Here is a 14,042-nt window from a genome sequence, read left to right on the forward strand (position 1 = left end):
CCGCTCTTTGGCATCTCCACCACAAGGCTGACATCAGCATTTCGCTACTTTAGCATCCAAAATCCTTGGCAGATGGTGTGAGGTGGCCAGTGGAGGGATCCCAACAGGAGGACTTTCCACTGGAGGATTGATTGATGCGCCAACTGGATGTTCTCATGATTTTATGATTGTTTGATAGTACAATTTGTTTTCCTTCATGCTTGGGCATTTTTCTTTGAAATTTGCAATTCTTTCTCTGTGAGCACGTCCAGTCCTTGATGAGGAGAGACGCTTGAATTTTAGAGGGGAACTAAGGATCCTGGCTGACGTCTACCTGCATTGTTTCACCCTTCTCTGTGGGAAGGTTGAAGGGGAGCAGGGCACCATGCCCACTCTGCCTACTCTCAACAGCCTGGGCAAGCTCTGCAGCACCAGCCGCAGCCACAGCATCAACCGCGTCCGGGTGAAACGCAAGAGCTCGGTCAAGCGCATGTCCATCATTGAGGATGGGCATGTGGCTGAAGTCCTGTATCTCATTCCTAAACAGTACATGGAGCAGCTGCCCCAGCTAAACCCAAATGACTATTATCTGAGCGAGAGGCTTAACGATATTGCTTCAGGTATGACAGGATCTATCTATCCATCTGTCTATCTGTCTATCTCCCATTCCTCATTGCATCCATCCATCTTGCTGGTCATCTTTCTGGTTAGTTAGGTCTGGCCTCACTGTGTCCTATATAGTGTCATCACATTACCACAACCAATCTGATGCCATGCTATGGTTGTTCAGTAAAATTTGATACTAGCTACATGTGAGTCATACAAATAAACTCAGTTATCTCCTAAGCAATGTTTGATGATAACATTAGGGGTTGTTGTCTCAGTCCATATTATAATTTGTGCTGCTCTGCTTTGCATGCTGTTTGTGAGTAGGTGTCTAAAAGTGAATCGATTAGGTGTTGCTCCGAGATTACTTCATTTTAATTGGGCGACAGTGAATGATTGCACCTCTTGAGGCTTTTCACATCTGACCTGCGCATATGTGTGAGAGCTCCTTTGTGCAAGTTATATAATCATAACTCCATGACGCCAAAACAGTGTTAACTGCAAATGTTGAAAAGTCAGGAAATTAATCACTGTCCTCTCCATAGTTATATAATGCAAACCCCCTATGCAGGCGGGGAGCTGCTGCATTTTGCCAAGCAAGTGGAATGAGGAAACAACATGGTAGCTTACATCATGATTACAACGTGGGCATGGAGACAAATCGAGATTTCCAGACCTTATGTATTCACTGACTTTATGCCAGGCACTGTAGTAAAATCACTGCTTGGCATTAAGGGTACTTGAAATTATTATAGACACCAAAGACTCATATTTTGTGATTGGTTTTGGATAATAGTGCAGGTGTTAGCAAGCAAATTGACCATGAAGGACCTTACGACCTCATGGACACTGACCCTAAAGGTCACAGAGGTTCAAGCCTTACGTAAGCCATTTCATTTGCTCCGTGGCAGCTGAATTTTATTCCCCAAAGCTGGTCAGGTGAAATAGGTGCTTAAACCTTCACAATTGAGTTCAATTGACCTTTGTTTTAAATTTTAGAAATTAAAAATCCCACCTTTCAAAATGTCCCCCCATGACTTTTTCTTGACCTACTTTCTGTACAAAGCAGTGTTGTGAGATTTTGAAAATCAGAAACGGTCATAGTAGTCATCATTGTATTTACCCCTTCAGTGGAGAGCTTGTTGGCCTTCTCTCAGAGCCTGCAAATCCACTGGCCTTTTTAGTGTTGAAAACAAAACCTGTGTATCATATCCATTGTCTCACAACTGTAAACGGTGCTACACATTTTTGAATGGTTAGGTCCTTTTGAAATTTAAGTGTCACTAAATTTGTTCTCGTGGTGATGTCACCCGAAGGACACTGACTGTTTGTTCTGCTTATGATCGCTCCCAAAAACCTTCAACATGAAAATGACTTGGCTTTCCAAAGCCTCACGAAGGATTCTGATGGGAAAATGCAGTTTGTTACCCAAAAGTGCAGAAGGCATTTACTAACATGCAAAAACTCGTGTTAAAGTAATGCTAAAGTCTGCAGTGAAAACATTTCTCAGGTAATTATGTACATCCAAAGCAGCTACAAAATGGGATTCTTAATGTTTCCTGGATGAAATACACTTTGAAGAAGGGAACCTGCTGCAGTCTGTTAAAAAAAAAAAAAAGGCGCTCTCTGTTTTATAACCCATTTTAAAATAGAAACAAGCTAGTGAAGTGTGTGTCATTATCTAAAGTCAGAAAGGCTGGTCTGTCAATGCTCTGCTGGAGTTAAGGAGTTCATCCTGTTTCGTGTTGTGTTACTCTCATGCTATCTATCTATTGGATTAGCAAAAATCTGTCACAATCCATTGTATAGAATGTGTGAGTAAGAGTCTAGGTGCATGCATGCATGTGTGTGTGTGTGTGTGTGTGTGTGTGTGTGTGAGAGAGAGAGAGAGAGAGAGAGAGGGAGGGAGAGTTTGCAGCTGTTTGTCATCCTATACTCCTTTGTTATTTTAATCCCAAGGGAACATTATACACACAATCCACTATTATCAAGTTTGCATTTGACCTCTTGCACTGATAAGCGTCCCCCCTGACTTTGCTGACCGGGGGAGCTTTCTAAAGCTGGAAATCAAATTGTGCTTTTTGTAGCATCACATAACAATTGCACACATGTGTGAATTTTGCATATGGCAAACACAGTCGAACGCTTACGTTGCCCTGGCCAGGATTTTAAGGGCAGCCACACATGGATCATCTATAGGTGAACCAAATAGCAGACTTTCATCCATGGATAATAGGCTTTGTTGCTCAGGAGCTGCCCTTGGCTGGCCCCATGTAACTTGAATGCCCAGCTACTCTAAGAGAGATTATTAAAAGAGGCTAGATAACAAAGGGCCTCTTATGCGGTTATGACACAGTGAAGTAGCACCACGTCTTTGTGTTGCATTCAGCAGCTAATAGCTCTACAGTACAGTCTCTAGTTTTCATTGGGAGGTGATTTTTTTTTTTTGCTTGGCTGACATTTGGAAAATAAATTATTTATAAAAGTTGCTCTAAACTTAGGTCATCACAGTCTCATTATATATTTTACCTCACTTCACAATAAAATAGGGTGGAGAACCGAGTAAACGGCCACAAACTATTTTTACTGTTTTCCTTACTGGCAGGTCTCCATCGCCCAGCGAGGGGAAAACACCACAGAAACTGATGCACAGTCTTGGGTTTCCAGCAGGTGGCACAGTTGACACTGCAGTAGATGAATGCACTCTGAATGCATAATGGGTTGCCTGCATCAGCAATTACAGAGGTGGTGCTGATGCATAACTATTCTTCCCCCTCAGCCACAGACAGATACAGTGAGTCTCCAGCATGGGACTGATGGATCGGTGATTGTGTGATCCCTAATTGGGAGTAAATTGCTTCTCAAATCCTATTTTCTTTAGCCCATGTATTTAAAGGTCTACAGATACTGGAATGGTCAACCACTACAACTGTAGTGGGCTCTCAGTGGTTGATATTTGCTTTGTAAGTAGGCCACAAACTTTTTTATGAACACAATGCATTTTATAGTGTAATTCACAAATAAGATAGAGCTTGCCAGACCTGAGTTAAACAGTAATCGGGTGGGGTTTAGCATATCAGGACAATTCACATAGCACTATATTGACTTGATGATGATTGTTGTATGTGAAACCCCACCCATCTGGTACTCCAAGCAGGCCAAATCAAACAATGCAGTGAATTATTTGTCATTACGATAGTGTTTGACCCAAGTCTTTTGATATTTGCAATTCATTTTTATTGGCCAGATATTTGTCGTCTCGCCTTTGTATTGCTGTCTTGGTCCTTTGCAGCTTTCCATTTTTCATAATACTTGATTAAGCAGCCACACAACAATCAGCAGAGTTTTTGTTCCATCTAGGTGGTGATACACCATATGGTGATTTCAGTATTGGTTGATTTAAATCCTCTATTGGCGCCTGTGCGATCGCCCTGGTCAGCCAATACTTTGCTCTACCGTGATCTCTGTAATTGGATTCCAGAGGATCCACCTACAGAATTAATGTGAGGCTTAGCTTAGAGATCATGCTAAGTCTTACCTTTGCCCTCACGTGACCTCACACCGCTGTGCCAGCCTTATGCATGACCTTTCAGAGGTGTAATAATTGACACCAGATAAACCGGGCTTCGCCGGCTGATGTTGAGGTGGCGAAAGTGGTGTCAGCTGTGTATGCTTACAATAACACGCGTTTGCCATTTTCTTGTTTGTCACCTATTTTTCTGCTGATTGTGTATCTTCCATTGCTGTGTCCTGTTACTATTTATTGATGCGGTGAGCCAGTTAAAATTTCACCCGATCTTATTTTATATGGATCACAGCTGTCTATGGGTTGTTGGACTGTAGGCTTCCCCCACAGCTGATTATTTTCATATAGCAGCAGCCTCATAAAGTGTATGCGCACAGCAGTCATATATATATATATATATATATTTCTTTTGAGATGAATTAATTATTTACTTTAGAAGCTGGCTGCATTCACCACCATAAACTGCTGTTACATAAGACCAAAGACTGCAAAGGAAATAAGTCGTTTGCTTCATTGCCTCATATTTCATGTGTTTCTTAGCTGTCGCATAAACTAAACTTAGCTGAATTAAACCAAGATCAGTTCAGTGCAATGATAAACTGCTGCCTTATTGTGGTGTAAAATGTGTGTGTGCTGTGTTTCTGTGTGCGATGTACTGGGTATGCCCAACTAAACTCAGTTTGCTCACCCTTTTATTGTTATTATTAATATTATTTTTAGCTTATTCTCCTTTTTAGGCTGAGATAAAATTGCAAACATACATCACAGGAAGTGGTGCCCAGCTGATGTAAGTTCTATGCGGATATGTTAATAGAGACAATACAAAATAATGGTTTTCTGTTTTCTGTCGTGTTTTTTTTTTTTTTGTGCCTGCATTTTTGGTGTGCGTGCTCGCAGGGTCTGTTTTAGGGCTCTGGGTTTCTGTCTTTGGCCACACAGCAGCAGCAGCAGCAGCCACCTGGTTGCTGCAATGAGGAGGCGGCTGACACAACAGAGGGGCTGAGAGAGGGAGCAGGAGGGGAGGGGGGAGGAGGAAGAGGAGGAGGAGGAGAGGAGAGGAGAGGAGCGGGATGGGAGGAAAACAGGCAGTCAGGAGGTATACCCCACGCTGTAGCGTTGTATTCGGGAGGAGAGCTTAGCGCCTACACCTTCCTCTCTCTCTCTCTCTCTCTCTCTCTCTCTCTCTCTCTCTCTCTCTCTCTCTCTCTCTCTCCCTCTCTCTGGTGTCTCGGCTGTCTTTTTGCTGTTCTTTCTTCAGTGAAAAAAGGATTTAGCCGCTGCCTTCATACCGGTGATCACCACCCAGAGCCTTTTCTGGTCAGATTTACCTGAAGTCCAATGGTCATGGTCAAAGAAAAAGGTATTCCAGCAGTCGTGGTCAGAGTGTGTCAATGTGTGTCTGTGTCTCTCTGTGTGTGTGTGTGTGTGTGTGTCTGAGATTTGTTTTGCATGTTGACCGTCTGCAGTCCCTGCAGCGTGTGTGTTTGTGTTGGCACTGCTTTGTCTGGGTGTCAGAATGGGTTTCAGAGTTTCAGATTTGATTAGTATTAGAGACATGGAGGCATGACAAAGGTTGGGATTTTTTTTTTGTGTGTGTGTGTGTGTGTGTGTCGCTGGTAAAGCATCATAAATAGCACAGGATGGAGGAGCATCTTTTAGCCTCTAAGGAATCATCTGGAGTGTAAACATAGTCTCTCTAGTTATAGACTTGTGCATGCTACACCCTCTGCAAGCTGGGTACAGGAGTCTGGTTAATTTGGCATCCGGCTTTATGTAAATGTGTGTTTGAACAAAGCATCTGGCTCGATGTGTAGAAGCTGAATGCCAAACGTAAAATAGTGAATTTGATAGTGTTTAGCTTAGCTAATTAAAGCTGCGTGTCTTCATGTTTGGCTTGGCTTGATACGTGATGAGTAGAGAGGAAAAGTAGAGCACTAGTGAAGGGATGTACACTGCGCAGAACAGCTATAGACACGGACACACACACACACTCTCTCTCTCGCTCTCTCTCGCTCGCTCTGTCTGCAGCCGTTACCATAGCAACCAGCTAAAAGGTACACTCCATTGTTGTCAGCTGTGGCCTCATTCATAGTGTCCTGTTGAAGAAAAAGGTCGTTGTTTCCACCTATAACTGAAGTTATCCAGCTGTGTTGGCTGTATTAGTCAGTAGGCATATTTTAGCGCAATTATCATTCCCACCAATTTACTAAGGCATGTGGCTATTAGCCCGGCCATTGTTTTTTTAAATGTGACTCACAGCAGGCAGCATCACAGACTCGGCTTTCTAAAATAACAGAACCAGTGTATAAAAAAAAATGTAAAAAAAAAAAAAAATGCTAGATGAAAAATAGGCTAAATGAAAAATCTTTTACTGACATTGAAGCACAGTCTGTCAGTCTGTGTTGGAGAAATGTGCGCAACTTCATCTGTTTACGGAAACTACAAGCATTCCTGAAAGTTCACTGAACTCCGTGATGGAAAGTTGTTACGTCACTATTTCCAAATTTAAGTCCACTGGAGGAGAAATGAGTATGAAAGTAATTTATCATGTAAGTGAGTCATCATACGTCATCACCAGCAGACCCGATACTCCCAACTCCCTAAATACTTTCTCAAATTAATGAACCAGATGTATGACTCCTTTGGCTCAGCGGATGCTTTATGTGCTATTCTTCCAGCTGGCGTAGAAGTGTTGTTTGAGCGTACAAGTGTACGTGCATGTGTGTAGCCTGTGTGAGTGCTGTTTTTGTCTAAAAAATATTGCTATCAACTATCATATTTCTATCATGTTCACAATTTTTTCTGACAGATGTGAATGTGCACATTGCGTGTGCACGTCTCTGAGAGCACACTGGTGGCTGCAGGGTATGTCCAACTCTAACTTTTCCATTGATGTGGATTTCTGTGGCCCTCGCCATCGTGCTGGCAGAGCTCCCATAACCTCTGGATGCCACATGTTCGTCTTTCGCAATCACTGCGAGTTTCCGAAGGCTCTTGCCCGCTGACTCTTGGATTCGTCAGTGGCAAGAGTATCATCCACGTTTAGACACCTCTCATTTTTCACTTTTGCACGAAGCCGGCTGTGGGAAAATTGCTCTTGCCATGTACAAGAGAGAGAGGATGTCACCTAAGGTTTCACTCTGTGTCCTCCAGAGATCTCGTCATGCGCATTGCTGAGGCCAGGTGGGCTTTGAACCCCCAAGGTGCTGCGTGCGGGTAAAACATAAGCATAGCTGACCAAATACTGAATTACAGCATGCTCAAAATGATGAATCATAATCAAGGGATTGCAGTGTTAGCATTTTGTCTGCGTGCAGGCGGATGTCCTATTTTCAAAGCCAAGAATACCCTTGAAATAGTTTGTAATTTATAGGGGCCATGTGTACCCAAGGCAGTCTGATCTTTTTTACCTTGATCTACTTCAGAGATTTCTGCACCTTCCTTGAACAAGTGTATGAATCTCTCTCTCTCTCTCTCTCTCTCTCTCTCTCTCTCTCTCTCTCTCTCTCTCTCTCTCTCTCTCTCTCTCTCTCTCTCTCTCTCTGTGTGTGTGTTTTGTTAACTCCCAGTTTGCAGCTGATTTCTGCACACTGTGTTTATTGTGCAAGCAAACATTGCTGATGGTCTGCAAAGACGAGCGATCATCCTCACGGGCGCGCGTCTCCGCCTCGTGCCACAAAAAAACACCAACTCCCAGCAGCCCCGGCGTTCGAGGATTGATGCGCTTGTTTACCATGAAGGTATAATGTCATGTGCCTCTGCTTCGCGTTATTTCGCAGAGTGCTGCAGACAACTGCAGTGGTGCCTCATCTTTGAAGCTTGCCTGTCTCTTCCCCCCTGAAAGCGGAGCTAAACTCTTTCACAGACATCAATGCAACACTGGCTCTCTCCCTCTCTCTCTCACACACACACACACACACAGTCATAGACGCGCACTGTTTGGACAGCTGGCACAGTGGACCAGAATATACAGATGAGATAAGTGGCCGGCCGGGAAGAGACAGCCACCGACCTAAAACATACAGCCTAAAACAACAAGAGCAACATGAGAATGCCCGTGCGGTGAAAGGAATACACGACGTATCCATAGATTGTGCCAGTCAACAAACATCCCCTCTGTCTGTCTGCATCAATCTGTGCTGTTGGCTTGATTATCACAGGAAATATGACACAGGGGTGTGGGTCTGGCGTCTGAGTCCGTAATGGGGCCGTCATTCAGAGGCAAAGAGCCAAGGCTTTCATTGGCTCCACTTATACAAACACAATGGCCACTGCAGTTCACGAGGCCGGCGTTGTATCCTCCCAGTTGAGTGTCTGGGCTGAAAGTCTCTCGGTGTTGATCAGGGGGTCGTGCCGTCACGTACCTGCTCTGGATGCTGGAGCCCCGGAACAAACGCACTGATCAGCGGCGTTCAGCCATTTAGAGGAGATCATTATTCTCGACCCAGCTCCCCAAAGGTTAGTTATTCAGGGCTGGGGGGCCTGGTGGAGGCAGATAGGGCCCCTCCGACGCACACACACACACTGGCTCCCTCCTCCCAATTTGTGCCCGTGTTTGAAGTGCTTTGTCTGGGACGCTGGTGGCGGGGTAGGAGGGCGGGGAGTCTGTGAATAGGGCCATACATATTCATGGTGGGGAGGGTTAAGGGCTTCGTGTTATGTCTGCGTGATGAAGAGCTCCACACACCCTCCCCCAAAGACACACACACACACACACACACATGCGTGCCCACATAGGGATTTCTCTGTGGGCATATTTAGTGCATTAAAGCCCTTTGATATTCATTGTGGGCCAGACCCCCTCAGAATACCCCATCCCAGAGGGGTTAGACTGGTTGAATATGGGAGTAGCATGTGTGTGTGTGTGTGTGTGTGTGCGTGTGTCATGTTGGTGTGTGTCTGTGTGTTTGGGGGCATATGAAGCAGACACATCTGGGGCCTTCGCTATCGGGAGGGAGGCCAGGAGTGGAGACGACTGCTACTGATAGGTGTGTCTTATCTGTCGGCCCCTCTCTGTCTATCTCACGCACACACAGACACACACACACACACACATACTCCACAGGGGCTGGTATCTGTCTGTACTGGAAAGTTTTCCATGTGTGAGTCTTACGGTAACAAACACAGTGGGCGAGTGAATATTTTATAAGCGCTTTTCATCTCTCATCTATTGTTTAATTGAATTCCCCGTCTCCCGGTGCATTTTCAAACCCGCCACTATGGTTTGGCATTCCTGAGGGTTCCTCCGTAGGAAATGAAATGTCTGAAGTGCGAGCTTCCTGGGCAAATCCCGCACTATCCATCAATAGCACGTTCTATTGTTATTTACCAGCAAGGCCAGGGCGCACGTTACGGGAAAATCTGTCCTCAGGGGATTCGAGCTGGCCTCCTTCAGTTCCCTCCTGTGCATCATCTGCACGCTTTATTATTGCTAACGCAGCTCGGCTTCCCCTAACTGGGTGGGGGTTGGTGGGATATAGGGTGGAGGGCAGCCCCCTTTTCCTCTGCTCCTCTGCACCACGCTTCGGGATGCTCTGCTGGTTATTGTTCCCTCAGCACTGTGACTGTGTGTTGTGTGTGTGTTTGTGTGTGTGTGTGTGCATGTGCGTGTGTTTGTTGTGTGTTTAAGCTCATATCGGTCGGTTTATCCCCCGGTTGGAGGCAGGGAAGATCACTCCGTCAGCAGCACAGCCAACACATCCACCCCGTGATGAGAAATCTCCACAGCGGTCTGAAAATTGTAGCGCTGTACATTTCACGGCGAGTTGCACTCTGCTGAAGCCGCTCCATGTACCACGCGCTTACTTATTTATAGCGTTATATAATATACATTCTGGAACATCAAGCACCATTCTTCTCCTATCAGAGGAACCCCTAAAGATAGTGATTCACTAATCTACTCATATCCAGTCGAGGATATTTTAGTGCAGTTGCTTGTAGCCAGGTACATTGTGGAGTTGTCAGCGTGCTCAGAGGCCTGCTGAGGGTTTGAGAGGAAACTACTTAATAGGTTTTCGTGTCTAAACCATACTTACGAAGGGCTCCTTGTGAATCCTTTTAACAAATTTAACAGCTCATTTTATGCCAGTCTTTGCAATTTTTATGAAACGCCGCGTGGAGTAGCAACCTCTGCTTGATGGAGCCACAGCCGCGCTCCCTCTGTACAGCCTGTGCCGAGGCGACTGTCGCACTTCAGACAGATAGAGGTGGGGCCGACTTGGAAAAAAATACCGTGCTCAGAGATTCCCCATCCAAACCAGTCTTTTCTCAAACATCACGCGCCTGCTCTAAACATCTTCTGGGTCAACCTGTCATGAAGTTTGCGATGCTGACGTTATCGTACCGGGCTGTCTCTGCAACACACTGTGAAACGGTTAAAGAGTGACTTTGCTAACGGGCATAAAGAGAAATTGGCCACCACACCATGCTGCAAAAGGATGCCTTTGTCTTGTTCTGACTCTTAAAATATTATTTTAATGTAACAAGTGAAAAAAAAAAAAAAAAAAAAAAAAGTGCCATTTGCGTCACTGTTGTTCAAGACAAAGCAACAAAATCGATCCACTGTGGTCTTCCTTGTTTCAGGATGTTGACCAGAATTGAAAGCAAGTGGAATTATCCTATTGGCTTTTGTTTTTCATGAAATAATATGAAGAATTAAGAATACGATTTTAACACCTAGTATAGATCTGGGCAATATATTGATATTACATCAGTGTTGTGACATGAGACTAGAGTTCATCAGGGATTTGTTGTTATATTGTGATATGGTGAAGTGCTTTCCTAGTTTGAAAGGCTGCATTCCAGTAAAGAGATACTATATTCTGAACTTATCACACTGTTCTTGCCGTTTCATTATTCGCCTCATTATTTGATTGCTTATCACAAATCTCTCATCTATAAAAATCTAATTAAAGCGCCATTAGTCATCTCTTCAGTATTGTGACAATATCAGTATCAAGGTATGTGGTCAACACTTTTGTGATATCTGATTTTGTCCTTATCGCCCAGCCTTAACCCTAGCGTGAGACTTAAACGGCTTGCTGAAATGGATTTTTTTTTTTTTGCAGTAGACAGAGTTTTTCTATGGAGGTGCTATGTCACACACAGAGCTGCTGAGCCTCAGTTCACTGCCACTGTAGTCTGGTTCACCGAGAGATGACTCACTGTCCTGCTGAGTGTAATCACATCAGAGACACCAGGGAGACAGATGCTCTACCCCTCATATCCCCATTCTTTCTCTCCACCCTCCTGTCATCCCGTCTCCAAACGCCATGGGTGTTCATTTTTTATTTTTTATTTTTTTTACCATGTCACCATTGCTCTGGGTTCCCTCCCATTCTGATGTATGATTATGAGAGATTAGTATTTGTGTGATGATGAATATTCTAGGTGTGTCTTCTCCATACGAAATGAGTCAGGACATTGTAGCCCATCCCCAGAGAATAAATCAGAGAGGACTGGCTTGCAAAACATGATTTCTTTTAAGACAGTCTTTTCTGAGGAGTTTTCTGCATTTAAGCCATTCATCCATGACATCTCCCTTGAAAATGTGGGTTTCAAACAGGGAACGGCTTTGCAAATGCAGAGGTGGGATGCAAGGTAGGCCAAATCATCAATAATCCAGAGTAATGTCTCATTTTTGCAGACCATCGATTGGTCATGATGCTATTTCTGTACCTATGGTGTCTCGTTTTAGCCTTGCAGTGTAACGATCCATTGCAGGAGAGACACAGCAAAGATCCTTTCATGTGTACTCTGGGTGTGTGTGTGTTTATTTGGTGTGTGTGTGTCTGTGTTTGAAAGAGAGAGAAAGAACAAGCGAGAGAGAGCGAGAGAGTTCAATGCGAGCTAATGATCTTGAATGTGAAATAATCTGCTGGTTTCAGAATAGCTGATAAGCTGTGTGCAGTGCGGCACTGCAGCAGCTTTTCCTTCCCATCCAGAAGTGCTGGATAAATGTCTGTCTGTGTTAGTCTTTGTCAGGGACGCTCAAACTTTTTGCTGAGCAGAGCCACGGGCTGATATGTCGTGTGTTGGACGGCAAGTCTAAAGATCCTATTAGATATTAGCTCTTACAGATTAAACCAGCTGATAATAGCTTCCTGGGTCTTATATAATTGAGCTGGTTGTCAAAACATTTCACATTAAAGTGATATCTATATCGCCGCAGATCCAGGAACGCTGATGTATAGAGGATAGGGAGCATGGCTGTCCCCGATTTTCTTAACCTTTTCCCGAAAAAGTATAGGCTTTAGTGGAAAATACTGGTGTTTTATTAAGTTTCTGCGAGTCATCTAGATTGCTGTCCTGCTTGAGATTCTTCCTGCTGGTGTCTGCGCACAGTCAGCACAGTTGGAGACATCCGGTCTCGCTCTCCTCCCATTGGAAGAAGCCCGCTGCTGCCATTCATTCTCAGTCCTCATTCTTTATTCTTTATTCTCACTCTCAGCAGTATGAAAACTTACACAGAGATAGATGATCTGCCGCAAGAAACATAAAGCCTTCATTTGGTTTGATCCGAGTTAAAAAAAAAAGAAAAAAGCAATAATAATAAAAATGTGTTGCTTTACAATCTTTGTCACATGCATGTTTTTTTTTTTTTTTTTTTTTTTTTTTTTTAAATTTAGGGTATCTTTGTTTGCCAGGGTAGCAGTTAATTTCAAGCTAAGTTTGACATTGTAAAGTTTATATTTTAAAAATGCTGAAAAACAAGTACATTTTAAAGTCTCATACTACATGCAGCATACACTGCTAAATGATCGAGGGTAATGTAAACTAGATGTCGACAGTGGTAAACGGGCAATAACTCTCATTTCATATCATTTCAACAATTCTGCTTCACCATGCAATTTACTGAGCCACGTTCCTCTCTGTGTTTTGACTCGCCAGCCTCCACTGATCAAGACAGCCTAAATATAGAGTAGGTTGTTATTTTCTGGAACCTGTCAGTGAGGAGCCCGACTGGGCCTGTGGGCCCCACGTTAAGCTGTCCTGCTCTGTGTTGTTGTCTTGTACCCCGACAGGCTCTCAGCGGTTGGTCCTTATCTCTGGTGTTTGTGTGGAGCTGCAGATTCGGGGCCTCGTTCAGTGCATGTCCTCAGATTACCAAAACTTAAGTCATGGAACAATAAATGCACAGGCTAATCTTGATAAATTATACATTATGATTAAACATCTATTCTGTGCATTCATATTCTATTCTATAGATATTTTACAGATATATTTCATGATACATATCGTCTATGCACAGGTAAAATCTAATCTGTTCATCGCGTGCAATGTCTCATCGGTGTTCCTTTTCGATAACATTTATTTCTTCTCTCTTGCAGTGGCTCATGCGCAAGACACACACCACCACTCCACAGAGAAGCCCCTCATTCAGTGCTACAAGTGTGGGGAGCCATGTAAGGGCGAGGTGCTGCGGGTGCAGAACAAGCACTTCCACCTCAAGTGCTTCACCTGTAAAGGTACAGCACAATGCCACTATTGGGCTGTTAATTGAAAAATATATGCATTTTCAAGACTTAGATTAAATGCAGATTGGTTGCTGTGCTCTTTTTGTCATTTATATTGGATGTATGAGTAAATGCCATTGGGTCAAGGGTCAAGAAACATGTTCTTTCTTTAAAAGTCCTGTTAAACTGTCGTTTTAAGTAACAAGGAGAGCTTCTGCTCAGCCCCACAGTGTATTTGTGGTCTAGCAAACTGCAGCTGGATGCATTATCTACAAGTGATTTCCAACCACGTTTTAAAAGTGCAATTGTCGCCCATAATCTGTGTCAGACTGACAGGGTTGTGAATTGTGCGTCGTGCTTTTTGGCAGAAATGTATCTCCAGCCGTAATAAAAGACGAATTTTCCTCAGATGCCGATGTGAGTGGATGCGTAGCTCTTTCTGAATAGGAAAAGTGGAAAAGAGGATTGTGGGAGTT

General features: G+C 43.9%; 1 protein-coding gene across 4 annotated transcripts in view; it reads left to right on the forward strand.

The window, feature by feature from the left end:
• The first annotated feature begins 5,325 nt into the window (after window positions 1-5,325).
• ablim1a (actin binding LIM protein 1a) overlaps window positions 5,326-14,042 on the forward strand; it is a 35,046-nt gene continuing 26,329 nt past the window's right edge. For all 4 annotated transcript variants that reach the window (XM_030069999.1, XM_030069995.1, XM_030069996.1 and 1 more), the window contains exons 1-2: window positions 5,326-5,471; window positions 13,441-13,578. In XM_030069999.1, the coding sequence (XP_029925859.1) occupies window positions 5,450-5,471; window positions 13,441-13,578 (160 nt within the window). In that variant the 5' untranslated portion in view covers window positions 5,326-5,449. The remainder of the gene's footprint in view (window positions 5,472-13,440; window positions 13,579-14,042) is intronic.

The sequence above is a fragment of the Myripristis murdjan genome, chromosome 15 (assembly GCF_902150065.1).
Source record: "Myripristis murdjan chromosome 15, fMyrMur1.1, whole genome shotgun sequence".
Taxonomy (NCBI): Eukaryota; Metazoa; Chordata; class Actinopteri; order Holocentriformes; family Holocentridae; genus Myripristis; species Myripristis murdjan.